Source organism: Nomascus leucogenys, chromosome 23 (genome assembly GCF_006542625.1).
Source record: "Nomascus leucogenys isolate Asia chromosome 23, Asia_NLE_v1, whole genome shotgun sequence".
In the NCBI taxonomy this organism is placed as follows: Eukaryota; Metazoa; Chordata; class Mammalia; order Primates; family Hylobatidae; genus Nomascus; species Nomascus leucogenys.
Genome location: NC_044403.1, coordinates 31,505,949 through 31,528,269, shown reverse-complemented (window position 1 = coordinate 31,528,269; position 22,321 = coordinate 31,505,949). Strand labels below are relative to the sequence as shown.

The 22,321-nt window shown below is 37.4% G+C and overlaps 1 protein-coding gene across 8 annotated transcripts in view; it reads left to right on the top strand.

The window, feature by feature from the left end:
* The window catches only part of ERC1 (ELKS/RAB6-interacting/CAST family member 1), a 481,383-nt gene that overhangs the window by 182,557 nt on the left and 276,505 nt on the right, over positions 1 to 22,321 (top strand). For 5 of the 8 annotated variants that reach the window (XM_030804346.1, XM_030804348.1, XM_030804345.1 and 2 more), the window contains 2 exons: positions 3,490 to 3,683; positions 17,634 to 17,645. In XM_030804346.1, coding sequence (XP_030660206.1) covers positions 3,490 to 3,683; positions 17,634 to 17,645 — 206 coding nt within the window. The remainder of the gene's footprint in view (positions 1 to 3,489; positions 3,684 to 17,633; positions 17,646 to 22,321) is intronic. The other 3 variants (XM_030804352.1, XM_030804349.1, XM_030804347.1) reach the window with 1 other exon arrangement.

The following is a 22,321-nucleotide window of genomic DNA, read 5'->3' as shown; positions in this document are numbered from 1 at the left end:
TGTGGGAATATGATTATCTGCATGGTTTTGTAATCCTACGTGTTTTACTGTGACATGTATGAAATACAAAAGAACAGAATCTTTGCCTCCAGTGTATGAGTACTGAGGTTTTAATAATGTTAAAGGTAGGTGTTTTTCAGTAGAGCAAGGCCTGTGGATGGAGAGCTTAACCTTTAACTCAGTATTTTAAGGAGGATTATTCACTGTTATGTGTCTCTCTTGTCCAAAGGTGATATTTTATACAAATACTGTTATTTCACTAAAGTTTGCAGCTTTTGCTTCTGAATGTTCTTAACCTTTTCACATTCTAAAAGCAAGGTGTAGAGAGTATCTGCATTTTTAAAGCATAGGTTAACGTATAGTTAGAACTTAATGGGTAAGAAGGGAGAGAAGAAAATGAAGGCATGAAATTAAACACCTTCATCCAGAAAATACCTTTCATATTGATACCACGATAAGTGACTCTACGGACAGAAGAAATGCTTAACATCTTGAATTAATGTCATATTCCACAATTTAGAAATCCATTTTATCTTTATTTATTTTTTTGTGACAGTCTCACTCTGTTACCCAGGCTGGAGCACAGTGGCACAATCTCGACTCACTGCAGCCTCCACCTCCTGGGTTCCAAGCAATTCTCGTGCCACAGCCTCCCAAGTAGCTGGGATTACAGGTGTGCACCACCACCCCTGGCTAATTTTTGTACTTTTTAGTGGAGATGGGGTTTTGCCATGTTGGCCAGGTTGGTCTTAAACTCCTGGCCTCAGGTGACCACCCACCTCGGCCTCCCAATGTGATGGGGTGACAAGTGTGAGCCACTCACTGCACCTGTATTATAATTTATAAAGTTGTAAAGGTCTTTAAGGTGGTTTAAAATTCTTAGAATTTTATTTTGAAGTACAAATTAACTCAGCAAGAGTTTAGATATAAACTACACTGATACAGAATTTGTTGTCATAAGGCAAGGGAAGGTTTATAGTATCTTTGATTTTTTTTTTTCCTAGCTTGATTTATTTTGTCTTTAAAGATTGTCATTTAGTATTCTTTTATTATCTTTATTGTTATTATTTTATTATTTTTTTGTAGAGGCGAGGTCCCATTATGTTTCCCTGGCAGGTCTTGAACTCCTGGGCAAGGAATTCTCCCAGCTTAGCCTCCCAAAGTGCTGGGATTAGAGGCGTGAACCACTGCACCTGGCCTCATTTGATATTCTTAATAATATTCCGGCTACATTTAATCTTGCGCTTATATTTAATTACTGATAATTTCTCTTCTTCCCAATCATTTTTCTTTTCCCACCGTTTAGGGCCTATGGGCTGTTTTAAATCAAATGGAAACTAGCCCACTGCTTTTGCATATTCATTTTTCTACAAATAATTGAGTTTTTACTCTGTCAGTTACCACACTGTGCACTGAGGATATATAGTGGTGGACAAGACAGACCTGCCCCTTGACTCATATAATTTATAGCCTCTATCAGGAAGATAGACACTTAACAAGGTAATTGTAGTCAATCACATGGTGTGAGGGAAGCTTATATCAAGGAGAACTAACTTAGGTCAAGGTCATGGAGAACCTTCTAACAAAAGTGACACTTTCTAAGCTGAGACCTCAGAGTAAGGACTCACCAGCATGTATGAAGGCCCAGAGTGCGGATATGCAGTAGTTACATTTATATTTGTGGAGTTATAATAAATAATTTATAATAAATTATTAGAAATCAGAATTATCTCAGTGACATTAAATGGCAGCTGGCCTTCGCGTTGTTTACACCATCATCTTTTGTGCCCCTACATCAAGCTGCCTCCTATTGCCTATTTCATCACCTTCTTTCTTTGTGGATACTAAGAATTTTCTCAGTTACTTCTGCTTTTGTTTGCATCTTCAGTCTCTTCCCCTTTGTTGTCCCCTCTCTTTATGTGTAATATGATCAGCTTTCTATTGAAGTATCCCCTGATCTTGGTACTCCTTATACTCTTCCTCCCTCTCTCCTTTTCTATTAGATATGTTTATAGCCTTCTCCTGCCCATGAAGGATTGACTGCTACAGGAATTTCCCTCCTACAATTAACAACTCAAAAACCGGGAAACCTCGTGAAACAACTGGTTTTACACATTGACAACATTCAGTGCAGAACAGTGCTCTCTTCCTACCTTCCAAACTTATATGGTTTTTGTTTCTTAAAATATACTTCATATGTGTATCAAGGTTAAGGGTTAGGGAAGCCTATATTTAAGAGAGAGAAAAGATTTTTTTCTACACGTGTGAAGCCTTAAACAAATCAACTTGGGAAAGGACTTATCTGAAAAGTATAGCTGTTACTTTCACCAAGCGTTTAATACAATTATATAAACATTTCTCACTTACTCAAGGTACTTTGCTTCAGAGCTTTCTGAAATATTGCCTAAGAATATATATTTTCTCCTTTAATATTTTTTCAAACCATTTTAAGGGACTAAATATATTCTGTTGTCTATTGAATAAGAAAAAATAAAACGTCTTAGCTTTTGTCTTCTCGTTAAACACATTATACATACTTGGCTTTAGAGACTCCAGAAGACAGCTAAGGACTTGAAAATTAGTTTGTAATTATTGAAACTGTTTTGTATTCCACAATGCATTAACAATATTAGTTGACTTTTGTAGGATCCTGAATAAAAGTTTTTTCTCAGATCTTAGTGTGGTTCTTTTAAAAAATTTTTTCTTAAACAATTTTTTTTTCCAATAGAAATGGGGCCTTGCTGTGTTGCCCAGGCTGGTCTTCAACTTATGGCCGCAAGCAATCCCCCTGCTTGGGCCTCCTATAGTGCTGGGATTACAGGCTCAAGCCACTGAGCCCATCCTTAAGTGTGGTTCTCGATTTCTGAATTCATTTGTTTGTCCCATATTATTTTGTAAATTCTCTAATCCTTGCATGAGGGAGGTACCTGTGTGATGGTAGCAGCTATTTTCTTAACCTAACTCACATTTTTATGGCATCACACTCACAGTATCTGTATGATTCTAGATGCCCAAGGCCATGTGATTCACACGTTAGGTAAAGCAGCATGTAGGAAATGGAAGTGGAAGTTAGGGTCTAGTGGGAATTAGGTCTCTGCACTGGTCCGGCTATCCGATCAGCAGTGAGCCGCTGGTGTTGCCTTTTGATACTCTCTTGGAGAGATCAGTACCAACAGTCCAATGACTTGTTAGTTTGTCTCACTAAACTCTGAAGCATCTTTTGGCTTATGATGGTTTTTGATTTCATAATATTCAGAGATGTATTATTTAAAACAACTAATCTACTTGGAACCTAAGATAATTCTCCATTTATTACTAATATTTGTCTATATAATACTTAAGTAGATAAAAACCTTATAAATTACAAACTAACTGTTAAGATATTTGATAATTCTGTACTTAAATTGGAATATAAATCATTATTTGGAACATGATTTGCCCATTGCCACCTGTGTGTATCTGATAGGATTGAAATGCTTTTCTTTGTAGGCACATGAGGCAGCATTGGAAGCCAGAGCCAGTCCAGAGATGAGTGACCGAATACAGCACTTGGAGAGAGAGATCACCAGGTACAAAGATGAATCTAGCAAGGCCCAGGCAGAAGTTGATCGACTCTTAGAAATCTTGAAGGAGGTGGAAAATGAGAAGAATGACAAAGATAAGAAGATAGCTGAGTTGGAAAGGTAAGAAAGTGAAGCTGATTGGGGCTCATAAGGTTTTTAAACCGTATGGTTTTAAAAGTATACTTTTGGGGACATACTTTTTCAATATATCTGACTCTGAATTTAGGTTCTCGAATTCTTGCTATTACTGTATTAGCTGCCTTTTTTCTAGGTCAGTGTACGTTCTTTGTTGTGGTAGCTGAAAGGCAACACAGAGTGGGAACAAATTGGGAAGCTATGGGCTGTAACATCATTGATTGGCAAAAAGAGAGTATTCATTAATTTAAAATTAAAGTTTTTTTACTGGCAAATCAAGAGAGGACAAATGTCTCCTTTTTAATTTCTCTATATGATGAGCAAATGATCCTCACGCGAAGGAGTTAATATCTTCTATCACTGGTTTCGACCTTTGTGGTTGAGCTTGTGCTCTGTTGGGCTATAAATTTTTAGACTTTTCACAGTTTTTATTGTTGAAAAGCAAGCTGTTACTTCAGTGCATTAGATCAAAATTAGGAGGAGAGACACTTTGAGGACAATTTCGGAGCCACGGATATGTGTTTAATGAAGCTGTCTCTGACTTGGAATTCTTCAAAATATTCTGTGTTTGAGCAGATCTAGGCAGACAGGTCTCCTAGAATTTTTTTGGTGTGTTTTCTTATTATTTTATGCTAAAGGTCAAGCATGTGCCTCTTGACCTCTTCTTTTACACCACATATTTAACATAAATGTACAACTGTGCAGAAACAACTCTGCCAGTACAACTTTGTTAATTACCTATATTCTGAACAGCCAGAAAGACTGACAGTGACAGAATGGCGTCACTAATCTACTTGGCCTTTTTGGGGACTGATCCTTAAGAATAATTTTTTTTTATGATCTTAAAGGCTGAGAAGTATTAGAGTACTTCCATAAATTTTTTACTAAGTTTTGAAGTTTTGGGGTTAGTGGTAGACTTGATACTGTCCTCTGAAGGTATTATTTTTTCCTATTCTATAATCATAGAATTTTAATTTTCAAGAAACCAAAACCATAAAGTCTAACCTTCACAGTTCTCCTTCACCGTACTGAAAGTGTAAATAACACAGGCTGATTACCTGCTCACTTATTTCCTCTTATTTTGGTATTAGCTCTACTCATTTTGTTCAGTTCTGGGTAAGATGTATGGATAAAATTCTTTAAGTCAGAATTTTAAAGTTACCATAGCCTCAAGATTAGATTATGTGCATTTTTTGTGTCTTCATTTTTGCACTGCACCCTTCCCCACAACACACACATGCACACGTGTATATACCCCCTCACCCATTACGTACTTAGGTGAATACATGCCTCTCTTTGCTTTTGGAGAGGCCTGAAATCTGCAACAGTACTGCACAGATATAAAAATGTGGTGCTTTTGATTGATTAGTGACTTCCCACTAAATATATTTCAGAAAAGAAATTCCTTGAATAAGTTTTATTTTATGGTTTGATTTCTTATTAGAAATCTACATGTGAAATTATTGCTTGCTATTCCAGGCAGCTTGCTTGAAAACGTTTTTGATTCATTTTTGGCGCCAATATTGATTTTGGGAGATGCATGTGAACTGAAGGAGAGTAAGAAATAGGACTAAGTCTGTATTTGATATCCAGAGCACACCAAATAGCAACTTTTATTAGCCACTGTATTTCTCACATTTTGAGAAAGAGTTGTAAATGATCTACTCTTTCCACAGAATGTAACTCTTGTAAAAGTTGGAAAAAGCACTGTACAGTTCTGTCCTCTGGCCCTAGAGCATTATAATTTTGTTTTAGGATTTAACACAGTTTCTTGGCTACTGGAAAAAAAAAAAGGAAACAGCTTTCATAACTCAGCTTTTGCTACCAGCTTTGTAGTTTGTTACTTGGTAACATAGTTTAAGATGTTGAATAAACAGTAGAATCCTATAATTTGTGAAAGTGATCTAGCATGGCATTTTATGGAAGAGGAAACCGAGACCCAGAGAAGTTATTGCTGAAGTGACCCAGTGGTTAAGCCAGAGGTAATAGAATGGGGTTTGTAAATTCCAAATCAATTTTCTTTCTGTTCTGACAAGGCTAGTTATGTGCTTTTTGGACTTCCTGGCAACTGTTATTTGAAGGCTCCCTACGCTTAGGTGATTTATTCTTTTACCCCATCTGGACCCAAAGTCTTAAGTAGAAGTGATTATATTTAGTATTATGGCTTGCTTACAAACTAAGGTAGATTTTGGGTTCACTTATGCCCTTGAATGCCATTTTTATAAACTGAGCTCTGCTTATTTTAGGAGATAATCAGTGCATTCTTTGTCAAAGACAGTTGGGATTATATTATACCTCTTGTTCCCAGATTTAGTACTGATTTGTATGTGTGTGGCTGCTGTGTTTCTTACTAATCATTTGCTTCTTATGTTGCCATTCCACTATTTCCTATGCGTGTGTCCGGCTCCCTGTAATTTATCATTTGAGTTTCTTCATTTTTGTTTTTTTCTTACCATGGTCCTGTTCCATTGGGGTTTTTGGTGTCTGTGTGTTTATATGTGTATGCTCCTTCTGCCCCTTGGCCATGGCTGTTTCTCAGAAAGCCAGTCTCGTGCACACTGTACCCTCCATGCCAGGTTTCTGTCCCTGTACCATTGGGGGTTTTGTTCGGGACTTCCTGGGAAAGTGAGTGTTATATGAGGCTACAGTCTTATACTAGAGTGAATTGCTGCTGCTGTTCTTGCTACTGCTGGGGCTTGTTTGGAATTTTGCTTGATCAGAATTAAAGAACAGCTGATTATGTGTCAAGTTGAACTATACCTCTTTAGGTACCCTGCTTTTTGATAAAATCAGTCTGTGTTCGTTCTGGTAAAGTTCTGATATTGCCAGTTGTGATTGTTTTAGTCTTTGTTTTACTCTTTAAATAGTTCCTCAACTAATGTAACTGTAGTGCCACACTGTAGATGCAGCATGTAGAATTAATTTCTTAAGGGTGTTCAGCAACCCACTAAGTGCAAAAATAAAAGGAGACCGTTACAATAATTGAACTCAAGAAAATCCTTGGTATTCTTTGCATTTTATATTGCTTCTTATAAAAGGATCTCCAATATTAAATGGTTCAGATTGTAATGTGAAGGATTCCCAGACCTGTTCTTTGTGATCTAAAGAAATAAATGAATAGTTCCTTCCCATGCTGGCTGTTACAGAAAATAGTAGTTCTTGTCAGAAGATGATTTAGTGTTGTACTACTCTCTTGACCCACTGCAATTTTAAAAAGAGTATCGGATAAGCCCATTAATACATCTATAAATATAAAATATGTTCCCCAATTAAATCTAAGAAGTAGTACTTCTAAATTCACATTCCATACTGTGGTGCATATTAGTTGGAATTCAGTTAGAAGCAGAATTAGTAGGATATATATATATACACACACACACACACACACACACACATATAGATAGATAAATACATATACACATACACATATATAAACACACACAGAAGCATACATATATTATGAGATTTATACGTGTATTTATATATATTAATATAGGCCTACGTATATTAAGAGATTTATTGCAGGGAATAGTCTTGTAAAATCGTGGGGCTGGCTAAGCAAGACTGAAATCCCTGTGGCAGGCTATCAGGAAGAGAAGATGATGAGCAGGATGGAAGCTGTTGCAGGCACAAGCCAAAGCTGTGGTCCACGGGCAGAATTTCTTTTCTCTCCTGGGAAACCTCAGCCCTGTTTTAGAATCTTTCCAAAGGATTCGTTTATGCCCATTGGGATTATCTAGGATAGTCTTTTTTACTTCAGTTGATTAGAGGCTTTAATTATGTCAGCAAACTACCTTCACAAGCACCATCTAGATTAATATTTGATGGAGTAACTGGGCACTGTAACATAGACAAGTTAATATTTCAAAAAAGTCATCATCTGATGGTTCTGGATAGTATAGAAAAAAACAAACAAACCAGAGCTTGAAAAGTCGTTAGATAAGTAGATAGATTTAGATTAGCCTCAGGAACCCTGCATGTAACTGAGAATTTCTCTCCTAAAATGAGCATATTAGAGTTTCTATTTAGATTAATAGTGAGTAGGCTTTTCTTTGGTATAATGTTTAAAATACTTAGAGTGGCCGGGCGCAGTGGCTCACATCTATAATCCCAGCACTTTGAGAGGCCTGGCGCAGACGGATCACCTGAGGTCAGGAGTTTGAGACCAGCCTGGCCAACATGGTGAAACCCCGTCTCTACTAAAAACACAAAAATTAGCCAGGCATGACGGCACATACCTGTAGTCCCAGCTACTGGGGAGGCTGAGGCAGGAGAATCGCTTGAACTCAGGAGGCGGAGGTTGCAGTGAGCTGAGATTGCGCCATTGCACTCCAGGCTGGGTGACAGAGTGAGACTCTGTCTCAAAAAATAAATGAAATAAAATAAAATAATAAAATAAAGTACTTTAAAGCATACCGGAGGCTGATACAGGATTGTTTGCTGTCTGCTTTTTCACTCGTGCTGTCCCTCTTGGCTGAATGTGCCCATGTTATGGCACCACACTGGGAACATTGTCCCATGTGCCGTATATTGTGTTGTGCCTTGTAATTTTGCTTTTTAATGTGCTTTGTTACCTTTTTTCTAATACCATGACTAATGGATTCACAGAGTTTAGTGTTTGCAGCAGAAATGCTCAATTTTACTCTAATATGAGATTGTTAGATTCAATATGCCATTCAAATCTTGTATTCAGAGAATGGCAGCCATCTGATTTTCACATAATTTAGATAACAAAGGTTGCCTTTGGTTTATCAAAGTTAGAAATTTTCAGTGATCCAAAGAATAGTAGAGTCTATTATTGTGTGATCTAAAGATTAATAGGAATTGTGGATTTACTATATTTCCTGATTTGAGGGAATATAAGAACTGGGATTTTAATGGATATAGATGTTGGGGGGTGGTGTGTTTTGAAATTCAGCCAAGTGATTATTTATGGGATAGTCGAGAAAGACCTGTCTGATAAAGTTATTGATAGATGGGCAGCGATTTGAAGGAGGGGCTCTATAAGACGTCCGCAGAAGCCCCTAAAAAGACCTCAACAACTTTGAGGTATAATTTACATGCAATAAAATGCACCCATTTTAGGCTGATTGTTTGAGGTCTGACAAATCTATACACTTACATGATCAACATATGTGGAGCGTTTCCTCATCCCCAAAAGTTCCCTTTTGCCCCTGTACAGCAAATCTCTTCCCAACCCTAGTCCCAGCCTCTGCAGATCTGAGACCTACTTTTAAAATTAATTTTATACATTAAACTTCAGTTTCTCCCTTTAGCCTTAACATTTAGTTTTCTACTTTCCCATTCTAATACAACCACAAGTGTGTGTAATTCCCTATTTCCTCAGCTCCAGAAGTAGATTCTGATTTTTTAAAGCCAATCAGGATAATGGCATTCTCTTTCTTAGTGACTAGTTACGCATTGAGCACGTACGCATTAGTGATTCGAAGGAAAAGCCACAGCGAGGCTTCTGGGAATGATTTTCTTATAAGACAGACTTGCAAGAAGAAAGATGACCCGTTTCTCCTGAACATTATCTTGTCGGGATGTGATACCCATAATTGCTGCAGCTACTTCTACCAACCTAAAATGAAGCCAGCATCCAGAGAGTGACAGTTAACAAAATCTCAGCAAAACAGAGTTGGAACTGAAATGAACTGTTCCTAAAACTACCTCTGAACTGAAATGGATATTCCTGAAACTACCTCTGTGCTGCTTGTTACGTGAGATAGGACAATTTCTGATTGTTTAAGCCAGTTTGAATCAGGTTCTCCGTTACTTGCAACCCAGTGCATTCAAATGGATATAATTATGTACTTATTTCCACCACCCCCACCCCCCCCTTTTTTTTTGTAATGGAAGCAATCATTTTGAAAAGAGTTAAAGTTTTTTGGTAAGTCAAATAAGGATCAATGCTGCTGAAAGCCGGGACAACACAGGGGCCCTGACCAAATTGGGATTTCTTTGTCTACCTAATACCTTCCAAATCAAAAAATAATTTCCCTAGTATTTTAATTACTCCCCCAAATCAGGAATAACTTCCTCACTGTGCTGATTTTGGTTCTTTTAAAATAAGGTGGCAATTTGAGGGTAACAGTTAAACCAGTCCTAGATTATTCTATGCCATTCTTTTCAAATCAGCCCACTCAGGTGTCAGTCCTACTTTCCCTTTGTTTTAGTCCTCTTTCTTCTCCTTTGTCTCTGCCTCCACTTCATCCCCCACCCAAATGCCTGGAACAGATCTCACCTTTTCATCTTTTGAGAGGAATACATATAGCAGATTTTTGCCTCTGACTAGACAGGCAACTACTTTAAAGGGGGATGTATTTTGAATCTAAGAAAGATATCCCAAAATTTTAATGCAATTTGTTTAGTTATATTTGTTCATATTTGCTGCCCCATCTACATCATGACTTTTTGGGTTTTGGGGGTATGTGTTGGAAAGGTTTCTTATGTAGGTGTTTTTATAGACAGAATCTCACTCCGTTGCTCAGGCTGGAGTGTAGTGGCATGATGACAGCTTACTGTAGCCTAGACCTCCCAGCCTCAAGCGATCCTCCCACCTCAGTGTCTTGAGTAGGTGGGACCACGGGCACGCACCACCATGCCCAGCGAATTGTTAAATTTTTTTGTAGGGATGGTGCCTCACTATGTTGTCTAGGCTGGTCTTGAACTCCTGGGCTCAAGTGATCCCCTTGGCCTCCCAAAGTGCTGGGATTACAGACATGAGCCACCACACCTGGTGCGTGCATGCACACGTGCTATTTCTCTCTCTCTCTCTCTCTCTCTCTCTCTCTATATATATATATATATATATATTTTTTTTTTTTTTTTTTTAAAGACAGATTTTCCCTCTGTCACCCAGGCTGGAGTGCATTGGTGTGATCTCAGCTCACTGCAACCTCCACCTCCTGGGCTCAAGCGATTCTTGTGCCTCAGCCTTCTGAGTAGCTGGGAATACAGGCATACACCACCAAGCCCAGCTAATCTTTGTATTTTTAGTAGAGATGGGGTTTCACCATGTTAGCCAGGGTGGTCTCGAACTCCTGGCCTCAAGTGATCCGCCCGCCTTGGCCTCCCAAAGTGCTGGGGTTACAGGAATGAACCATTGTGCCTGGCCTAGATTTTTGTTATACAGATGTTTGAGGTTAAACGACTGGTCCTGTATTACGTAAGTAGGTAGCAGAGTAATGCCTAACAATTCCAGTGTCTGTCTCTCCTTCCTGAAAAGAAATCCTTTTCAGGTGTTCAGTTTTCATTAATGACCTCACCTCCTAGAAGAGGAGGCTATAGACAGCTAGACGATTCAGAGTCTGTTCACCTGAGGATCTTACTGAGGCCAAAGTCTTTCCCACATGCTGGAGTGCCCACTTACAGGACAGGTACTGTGGAACTGGCATGTGGGTTGTTTTGCTGCTAGGGGCCAGTTTTTCTACACATGTACTTTTTAGTGCTTCTCTCAGTCTGGACTCAGTTAAAGGGATACATCTGGCTCAAAGAGACTAAGACTCCATCAATACAGAAGCTATTGTCATTGCACTTACAGATTATGCTAGCATTGGCGTTTATCTATAGCTTGTCCAATAGCTAGAAATTCCAGTGATGAAATTTTAGTTCCCTAAGGTCTGGTTGAGCTCTACTGGAAGGTATCACTTAACATACTGCAGAGGCTGGTCATCCCAGTTATCATATGCAGAATGTAGCAGTATCAAAAAGAAAGGACTTGTTGAACTTTGGACTCTTTTTTTTTTTTTTTTTTTTTTTGAGACAGGGTCTCTGTCATCCAGGCTGGAGTGCAGTGGCACTATCACGGCTCAGTGCAGCCTTGACCTCTTGGGCTCAGCGGTGATCCTCCCACCTCGGCCTCCTGGGTAGCTGAGACTAGGGGTGCATGCCACCATGCCCAACTAATTTTTGTATTTTTTTTTGTAGAGATGGGTTTTTGCCATATAGCCTAGGCTGGTCTCGAACTCCTGGGCTCAAGTGATCCATCTGCCTCTGCATCCCAAAGTGATACGATTACAGAGGTGAGGCATTGCATCCAGCCCTGAAATTTGGACTCTTAAGTCTTTGATCTTTCCATTTTTGAAGCCAATATTAAATGATAGTAGCTTGGGACGTTATTTGGTTGGAAGGCTAATAAGTAATTTTGGATCCTAAACTATTAATACTAATTTCAGGTCCTCCAACTCTAGTAGAGAGATACAGAATACAGAGGGAAAGCCAAGATATTGCACTGCTACAATTATTCTGAGAAAGATAGGAGAACTGGAGATCATTTTTGTTGTTCATATATACATAAAATTCTTAGGGCTAGCCTTGGGAGCAGTTATGATGGAGGTAACTTTGTTTTTCTACTTTGTGGTGGTGAATTTTATCTTCTTTGCCAACCATCTTTTCCATACCTCATTGTATTAGTTCGTTCTCATGCTGCTATAAAGACATACTTGAGACTGGGTAATTTATTTAAAAAATAGTTTTAATAGGCTTATGTTTCTGTAGGCTATACAGGCTTCTGCTTCTGGAGTAGCCTCAGGAAACTTACAGTCATAGCAGAAGGTGAAGGGGAAGCAGGCACATTGACATGGCCGGCAGGAGAGAGAGATCCAGCAAAGGGGGAGGTGCTACACACTTTCAAACAACCAGATCTTGTGAGAACTCTATCACAAGACAGCACTAGGGGGATGATGCTAAACCATTAGAAACCACCCTCATGATCCAGTGACTTCCCACCAGGCCCCACCTCCAACACGGGGGATCACAATTCAACATGAGATTTGGGTGGGGACACAGAGCCAAACCATGTCACTCATCTGGAACTATTAGCTCTTGGCTTTTACATCATGATTAAACTTTAGTTTTGTGGACTACCAGGACAACCTAGTGTGTATCTATAGTATTGTTTTTAAGGGAGCTATATTTTGATTTATAAACAACTGACTTTGTTAAAAAAATGTTATGGCCAGGCGTGGTGGTTCAACACCTGTAATCCCGACACTTTGGGAGGCTGAGGTGGGTGGATCACCTGAGGTCAGGAGCTCGAGACCAGCCTGACCAACATGGTGAAACCCTGTCTCTACTAAAAAATACAAAAAAGAATTAGCCGGGCCTGGTGGCAGGCACCTGTAATGCCAGCTACTTGGGAGGCTGAGGCATGAGAATTGCTTGAACCTGGGAGGCAGAGGTTACAGTGAGCTGAGACCACGCCATTGCACTCCAGCCTGGGCAACAAGAATGAAACTCCCATCTCAAAAAAAAAAAAGTCATGTAATCTGAGCATACTAAGAACACCCTTGACTAAAAACAAAAATCAACGATTAGCCCAAATCCTATGAACAGATTACATAACTTTTTTTTTTTTTTTTTTTTTGGAACACAAAGAATGAATGAGGTCATTTTCCTATCATGGCAGTAGTGATTTTTAATCTGGGAGTGTTATTTGCACGTGTGTATGTGTAAGAGAAAGAGAACTTTTCTGATGGCATTTGGGAAAATAGCTGCAAGGCTTCAACTTAATACCTAAAGATTATTGCCTTTTGAGTTCTTAAATTTTCTTTTAAAGGTTTTACAAGTAGTTTCTAAAATTTTTATACAATGAAAATGAAGGTTTTCATAAATCTTCTAAAATGTGTTGGCAAACTTGAACTAGTTTATAGGATGATATTACCAATTTTTGGCTTGATAGTCTGAGAAGAATTTGCTGTTTTCTTAGAAAATAGAAGTCGAATTTTGAAGATGAATACTTTTTTTCTTATCTGTCTTTTCTTATTCTTTTCTCTTTGACTAAAAGTTTTGTTCCCTTTATTTGTTTGTGGGAATCTAACCCATTTTAACTGTTACTTTTTTTGAAAAAGAAAACTTTACTGACCTCCTTTCGCTAGTAATCTCTCTTTCCTTTACTTGTGCTCTTCCAGTAGTACCTATCACATTCTGTCCTGTGACTGTACATTAGAGACCAATGTATATATGTTAAAAAAGAGAAGTAGCACTCTTTTCTCATTCTGCTATCTAATCATCTCACGTTTCCTTTTCTTTTCTTTTCTTTTTTTTGTTTTTGAGGCGGAGTCTCTCTCTGTCGCCCAGGCTGGAGTGCCGTGGTGCGATCTTGGCTCACTGCAAGCTCCGCCTCCCGGGTTCACACCATTCTCCTACCTCAGCCTCCCGAGTAGCTGGGACTACAGGCACCCGCCACCACGCCTGGCTAGTTTTTTGTATTTTTAGTAGAGACGGGGTTTCACCGTGTTAGCCAGGATGGTCTCCATCTCCTGACCTCGTGATCCGCCTGCCTCAGCCTCCCAAAGTGCTGGGATATGGGTGTGAGCCACCGCGCCAGCCCACATTTCCTTTTCTTACCATCGCCCATAATATTCAGACCCTTTAGAAATTAAAAAGAGATTCATTAGTCTCCCATACCTTAATATTATATTGAAAATATTTTTATATTTCTTTTATATGTACATAGTATGTTTACACATGTACATGTTTATGCATACATATATATTTATGTGTTTTTCCTTCTATAAAAATGTAAGTACATTCATATGCCTATATTCTTATACAATTTAATATAATTCAGTTGAATTACTTTTAGATTTGTAGATTAAACAAAAGTGTAGATAACTTTCCCTTTCTCCTTTTTGTCACAATGAAAGGCCACTTCTGACCTTGTTTTTGTATTTTAACATCTCTGAAATTTGGATACACGTACAATAAATGGCATGGTATAATCTAATTGGTATAACTTTTTTTCTTTCTCAGTAATATAAAATACTTTTTACTATGATGCATCTTCTATCCTTGGTTAATTGATGTTAAGAATGCGTTCAAAGAGTGAATTAAATTGTTTTGTTGAATGTGGGAGTAGGAGAAAGTATTTCTAAATTAATATTATTTTGTCATATATTTCATTTTAAATGTAGTGTAGTAACCAAGTGAATGTATTTACTAGTGTAAATTATAAATTAGATATTTGACTGGTTTACCTATATGCTGAATTTGTTTATTTAGGTTGACCCAAAACGGTTTCTTTTGGACCATCTCATTGGCAAAATGGGCTTTATGATATTACTTTATGTTAGTATCACATTATATTCAGACATCTATTGCATAGTGTGACCTGAAAATGTAAACCTAGGTATTTAGTCTTTATTCTTGTAAATATTTTTCCTCAAATTTTGAATTGATACTCATTTACTGTGTCTTCAAAGATCTACCATATAGAAATTAAGCCGTATGCAAGTTTAACATAAACTGCTATATAATTCATGAGGAAAGTGTCTCTTTAGAGAAAAATATTCTTACTTTTAAATTTATGGATATGCATCTTCAGTCCATGAAGTATAGTGTCGGAGAATATGCCCTTAATGTGGTTAGAGTGGAAGAGAGATGACTGGGGCTGCGGATGGTGGCTCAGAATAATTCTATAATGTGTGTTCTTGCTTGAGGGAGAATGGTCTGTGTTTAAACAAATGAAAAAACTAAAAAGGAAAAGAAAGATGCCAGCATATTACAAATGAAAATGACTGGTTCTTTGTCTGATCCTGCTTGCTTCAGCTTGCTTTCTGGGGAAGCTGCTTGTTTCTTTCTTCCTCCTCCTTGATGAATATCATAGATTTCCTTTAAAAGAAGAATAAGTTACAAAGCTTTTTGTAGTCAATTCTGTTAGGTTGTCTTCCCAAAGTTTCCTGTGGGCACAGCACCTTGTAATTTGTTACTGTGGTCTTATAGGAATCTGTGTTTAATGGCTACTGTAATGTTTTACCTAAAAGTATAAACATCAGGATTACATATAATTCGATGTACAGATTTTTTCTCCTAAAGTTATTTCCCAAGAGTTACAGTTTAGCCGGATGTGGTGGCTCATGCCTGTAATCCTAGCACTTTGGGAGCGGGTAGATTGCTTGAGCCCAGGAGTTCGAGACCAGCTTAGGCACATGGCAAAACCTCGTCTCTACAAAAAATACAAATATTAGCCAGGTGTGGTGGTATTTGCCTATAGCCCCGGCTATTTGGGAGCCTGAGATGGGAGGATCACTTGAGTCTGGGTAGTAGAGTTTGCAGTGAGCCAAGATTGCGCCACTTTACTCTAGCCTAGGTGACAGGTGAAACCCTGTCTCAAAAAGGGAAAAAAAAAAAAGAGTTGTAATTTGACGCTAAAGTGAAATATGATTCATGAATAATAAAATAGGTAAAAAATTAATAATTAAAGTTGCTCTCTGGCAGGAATACATTCAGTTTTTTCCCATGGATTTACCTATGTTTTATATAAAACTTGCATACAAAGAAGATTCAGTTAATGTCCTTATTCATCTAAAATTATTTTGACTTCCTGTGTCATGACCAATGAAACAAAAAGGATCATTGGGAACAATCATTTAGAGATTGGCTTCTTTCTGCCTTTGAACATTGTCTGCATTTTACACTGCGTTATAGCTGCTAAAGGTTCATGGAGTTTTATAGATTCCTAAGGAAGCGTCATAAAACATATAAATTGTACCCAGGTGAGATGTCAGCAGACCTACATTCTTACTCTTTTTAAGACGGAGTCTCGCTCTGTTGTCCAGGCTGGAGTGCAGTGGCACAATCTCGGCTCACTGCAACCTCCACCTCCCAGGTTCAACCGATTCTTGTGCCTCAGCCTCCTGAGTACCTGGGACTACAGGTGTGTGCCACCATGCCTGGCTAATTTTTATATTTTTAGTAGAGACGGGGTTTCACCATGTTGGCTAGGCTGGTCTCGAACTCCTGATCTCAGGTGATCTGCATGCCTCGGCCTCCCAAAGTGCTGGGATGACAGGTGTGAGCCACTGAGCCAGCCCGGCTGCTACATTCTTATTCTGTGTCACACACCATGTGATAGCGAGCAAGTTGTTTTGTTTCTGTTTTTCATCCCTTCATGTTACAAGGTAACAAATCTTGTCCTTCTTATCTTTTTTTATTCTCACAATGACATTGTAAAACTTGTAAGTACTGAATTATACTTTTGCAAGAAATCACTAAGTTTTAGAAAACATTAAAGTATAAATGGAAATGGTGCTTGCATTCAAGAAATAAATATTTTGTTTCAGATTCTTAAGGTAAAATTTAGACCATGAAGATAATCCAGATGGTACTGGTCATTAGAAGCCCTAACTATTTGGAGGATCATACTAATTTCAGTGAAACTGATTACTTTTTAAAAAAGAAAAAAAACTGCTTGTTGTTACAAAAGGCAGTAATGAACTGTAAGGGCTACATGCTATGCGGGAATATTGAGCATGACTGCTTTAAATCTCCTACTGCTAAGCAGCATTGGAAATGAATTGATGTAAACAGGCCTGTGTATTCTTGTTCATTATTGCTTTTAGATTGCACCATTTGAGGATTTTGGTAGATTTGGAGTGAGAAATACTAGTTGTTATTAGGAGAAAATTATTTCAAGTTCTTCCAAGTAAATTAAAGTTCTGTATTCTACAGAAGCTGTGTTTTTCTGCTTTTGCTTTTGGATAACTTGGATCCTCTTAATGGAATTGGGTGGTTAAGGCATAGTTAGTTCTAAGGTGGGTGTCTATAAAACTAAGCAGACTAAAATTGTGCAGTTACTCAATGCCAGCTCTGACTACTTAGAATGAGATGGCTAACCTTCTCTATTTTTCTTAGTGTTTAAGAAATTGTTTTTTTTTCCTGCCCCAGGAAATGGTAAATTTCAGACAAATTTTTTTGCTTTAGAAACTTTCATTAAAATACAATGGTGTAATCTAATAAGAAAGTAAATTTGTTGAGAGTTGAAAATCTGAAATAATTCTTTTTTAGTGCCTGTATAGAATTTGTGACTCCTTCCCTTCTCTAATCCTGCATTTTATGATGTCCATGAATAATATTTCTGAATATTGTCCTTATTAATTCTTTCTAACTTTCTTTTTCACATTTTCTTCCTGGATTTGCTGTTTCCTTCAGTCTCACCTCAAGGTCAGTATGCTTGCACTAAAACAAAGATTATGTGATGGAGCATTGTTTGCGAACATTATCTTGAATTCTTAGAGGGAACTGAACATATTTCAGGAGAGAGATATCTAGAAATCTAGCTGTGAGGATAAAACGTCAAGGGTATTGGGTTTATCAGAAGAGTGCGTTCAGATTTTTGTGCTTTGAAAAGGTAGTGTGAGTAGTCAGAGAGCAAGAACCACATGGCCAGGTTTTGACTGAGAGCGAAGTGGAGATGAAAAGAGCAATCAGAGGAAAGAGGAGGGGAAAAAGAATTGTGTTAATTTAATTAAACATTCAATAGAGACATTCTGGCTATTAAACGGGATAAAGTACAGCAAAAATCATGGAGGGAAAGTCACAACTGTCTATAGCTTTATAGCAGAAACATTGAATTATTTACTGAGACAAACTTTCAGACACACGCACACCCATATCCTTTAAATTTTGGTTTCATTTTGTGACTCTGCTGGGTGATAGAACTAGTGATCACAAAAACAACAACCATTACTGCTGTTAATGTGTGCCAGAGGCACTGTAGCAGAACAAATTTTGTTTCAGTTGATCTTAGCAACTATGAAGAGATTTTATTATTTTGATTTTTTAGGTGAAAAAGCACAAGTGCAGAGACCATTAAGTAACTTGCCCATCTTCATTAGTAAGTAAATAGTAAGAGAAGCGGCACAAAACAGTCAGAAATCTGCATTTAAAAAGTTACTTATTTTGCATATGAGCCGTGGCAATGTAAAGTGTGAGGATTTCTGATAGGATTCAGAAATGAGCCTGTTAATATCATATGTGTTTTACCTAGCAACTACCTAATAATAGTGATTATATATATGTGTGTATATATGTGTGTGTATATACATATATATCTGTGTGTGTGTATGTGTGTGTGTGTAATGTATATATATATATATATTTGCTGTTTATAAAAGCATCTCTTTTGACTCTCAACAGCTAGCATATGGGTTACACTGTGTTAAAGAGCTAGCCCCCCAAAAAAGAAAATAAATTGAAAAAAATTTGTGCCCCCCCCATTTTGAGTAAGCTGTATTCATTACAGAAGAAATCTTAAAGTGTTTGTAATAAAAATAGCAAACACAAATACTGCATTTAAAAAATAGATTTTCCCGTTTCTACTCTAAACATTTTCTCCACATAATGTAGTAGAACAGTATGGGTACCACTTAAGTAATTCCAATTAGGTGGCAAAATCTGAAAGCAGTTGAGTTTTAGTATAAAAATTTCGTGAAGTGTTTTGCCTTTTATTTAGAGAGCTTTCATCTCTAACTTAAGCTTCAAGCTGACTCATATTTTAGTGGGAAGTTTTATCATTTGTCCCAAAGTTAGTCCTTTGCATGACTGGTTTTGCTCTCAGTCTCTCTAAATGAAACCCTGGGAAAAGCTTCAGAAGAATTTGACCGTGAAGCCATTGGTATATACATAATTCACTGAGTTACAGGTTATATTAATTATAATATAGTTAGCTGGTTTATTTTAGTTAACTTTTGCCCAGCAGCAAATGCCATTAAATCATACTTATTTCTAAATAAGTTTATTTTCCAAGGAATACAAAATAAAATAGTCATTGTTTTTTCAGTGGCAAAGATCATCTTAGCTGTAGTATGCAAAAGTTTAAAGTCTCTCTTCATTCCAGATTATGATTTACTGCAATATTTTTTTCTAGATAGAAACATTTTACCATTTTAATTATGGTTTTGCCAAGTCCAGTTGAATAGGTCATAGAGAGAGTATAATTTATTACTGCTTTGATACTGGATTGTTTGGGTGACTTCATTATATGACCTTGGGCAAGATACTTAACCTTTCAGTGTTTATTTTAACCACTTGTTTTGTGTTAATAGTGATGCTTAGCTGTAGTGTTTGTATTTTAGTGTCTCCACTAAACGTTTCTATTTTGCAGAGGTTTATTTTTACTCCTCTCTTCTCCCTTGTCTTCTTCCCCTGCTGTCCTCTGTCTTCCTTTGCATTCAGTACAGAGTAGTGAGATTTTATTTAGAGTGATACTGACTGAAGACTCACATTTTCTATCTTCAGACATACACATCTTTTTATTTCCTGTTCAATGATATTAGCACCAGAGAGTGAATACAAAGAAATTATTCCATGTATAGATGAAAATATATGATTTGGTTCAGAATTCTTCTTTTGGCTAATGGTCATTCAGAGGTGAGAGCTATAAATGTCATCTCTTTATTCGCAACACTTAGGTCTAAAATTGAGCTCGATATTATTAATATCTGTGTTTTAATTATCAGTTAACATTGTAGACTTGTTTTTAAAACAAGTGTTTGGAGTATGTGTGACAGTTCCTACCAACTTCATTAACCCATTTATACCCGAGGTTGCACATTTTTTGTGTGTGAAAAATCAGAGCTTCGTGATGACCTTGAGCAGTAGGATATAAATAATTCCCAGAAGCTTAGCATTCCAATAATAGAACACTAGGCATAAATGGGTTAAGACCAGAGTCCCTATGTTGTTAAAAGTTAAAATACTTTTATACTTTGCCCCCCAAAAAATCTAATTGTTATAGTCTCTTTTATATAGTTTGATGAAAACGTTTCACATTAATTTCTAAAATCTAACTCAGATAGTTATTTCTCTGATTACACAGTTTAAAAGATTTTTTACATTATTGTCTGATTTCATTAAGAAAAGGCACTAGTTGCTAAAACCTTATCATAAGATATATCACTCACAAAAATAGATGTAATTCTATTTTTGAAAGGGTTAGTTTCTTATTTTTTTAGCTAAAGCTTTTTTTTTATAGGCCCTAGAAAATTTCTGACCCCATAAAATCTATTTATAAGGAGTTTGACTTATGGGCAAGAGTTTATAACCCAGGAGAATGATCTGTTATTATTTGCATTTTTAGCTTCCAGTTTTCATTCCTTTAGCTTTCTTAAGCAACTCTATTGTTCAGGAGTGTATTTCTTATTATATAATTTCTTTCAAATAATAGTGCCTGGTGTTTTTGTAATAGTCTGCACAAGCAAGTGTAGCATCTTCTCTGTTAAATAACATCTGCTGGTGTAGTAGTGTACTCTTTTGAATAACTCATTGGTAGGAAAAAAAATATGTGAATGCAGACTTGTGCTGATCTTCCTAACTCTTCTACTGAAAATGATAGTTTTATACTATCATGCATTGATAAATGGTAAATGTTTTTCTAGATAGCAATTGTAGATCACCACGGTTGTAGATCACCACAAATTCTGTAAATCATTTGAAGATGGCAAATTCAACAGAAAAGGGAAGAAAGAATAATTTTAAATTAGCCAAAATTTGAGTTTTTATAGAGTTGCCAGATTTAGCAAATAAAAACATGGATGCCCAGTTAAATTTCATATAAACCACAAATCATCTTTTAGTATGTCTTATAATAACTATTGGGCCATACTTACTCTGGCACCCCCCCCCCATCTCAATAAAACCACAGAAACACATCTAATTTCTAATTGCGGTTTGACACTGTTAAAAATGTTATCACATTATTTATCTCACTTCAATTCATAACAACTATATGAATTGGATGACATTTTTCCATTTCACAGATCGGAAAATTGCGTTTAGAGAGATTAGATGATTTACTTAGGGTCATAGCTACTAAGCGGCAGAATCTAGGGTACAAATCTAGTTTGTCTGATTTCAAGTTTACTTCACACTTTCGTTTCCTCTGTATCAAGCTTGTCCAACCCATGGCCCATAGCCCATGGGGCTGCATGCTGCTCAGGTCAGCTTTGAATGTGGCCCAACGCAAATTTGTAAACTTTCTTAAAACATTATCAGTTTTTTTTGCATTTTTTTAAGCTCATCAACTATTATTAGTGTTAGTGTATTTTATGTGTGGGCCAAGACAATTCTTACTCTTCCAGTGTGGCCCAGGGAAGCAAAAAGATTAGACACCCCTGCTCTGTATCTTGTTCTGTTATGTTTTTGTGACATCTAGAGATGACATGTAGGTTGTAATACCTTTTTAAATTTATGCTTTTTAGATCCTTGGAGCATGGGGTGGAGGGTTGGATTACTTGTATTGTTTGGCATACACAGTATCCAGAGGAGCAGAATGTGTGTTCTTGGAGTGGAAGCTGCGTGCAGCTCTATCTCTTATTTGGCAGCTGTTGGCGTGTTCCAGTTGTGTCTTCTTTTGATTATACTAAGCCTGTCTTGTATGGGAAATTGGTTAATTCTGAATAAAATAATGATATTGCAATCAGCAATTAAACTGTTTTTTGTTTTGTTTTGAGACGGAGTCTTTCTCTTGTTACCCAGGCTGGAGTGCAGTGGCGCAATCTCAGCTCACTGGTTTCAAGCAACCTCCGCCTCTCGGGTTCAAGTGATTCTCCTGCCTTAGCCTCCCGAGTAGCTGGGATTACAGGCACTTGCCACCACGCCCAACTAATTTTTTTTTTTTTTTTTTTTGAGATGGAGTCTTGCCCTGTCTCCCAGGCTAGAGTGCAGTGACGTGATCTCAGCTCACTGCAACCTCTACCTCCCAGGTTCAAGCGATTCCCCTGTCTCAGCCTCCTGAGTAGCTGGGATTATAGGGGTATACCACCACGCCCAGCTAATTTTTGTATTTTTAGTAGAGACAGGGTTTCGCCATGTTGCTCAGGCTGGTCTCGAACTCCTGA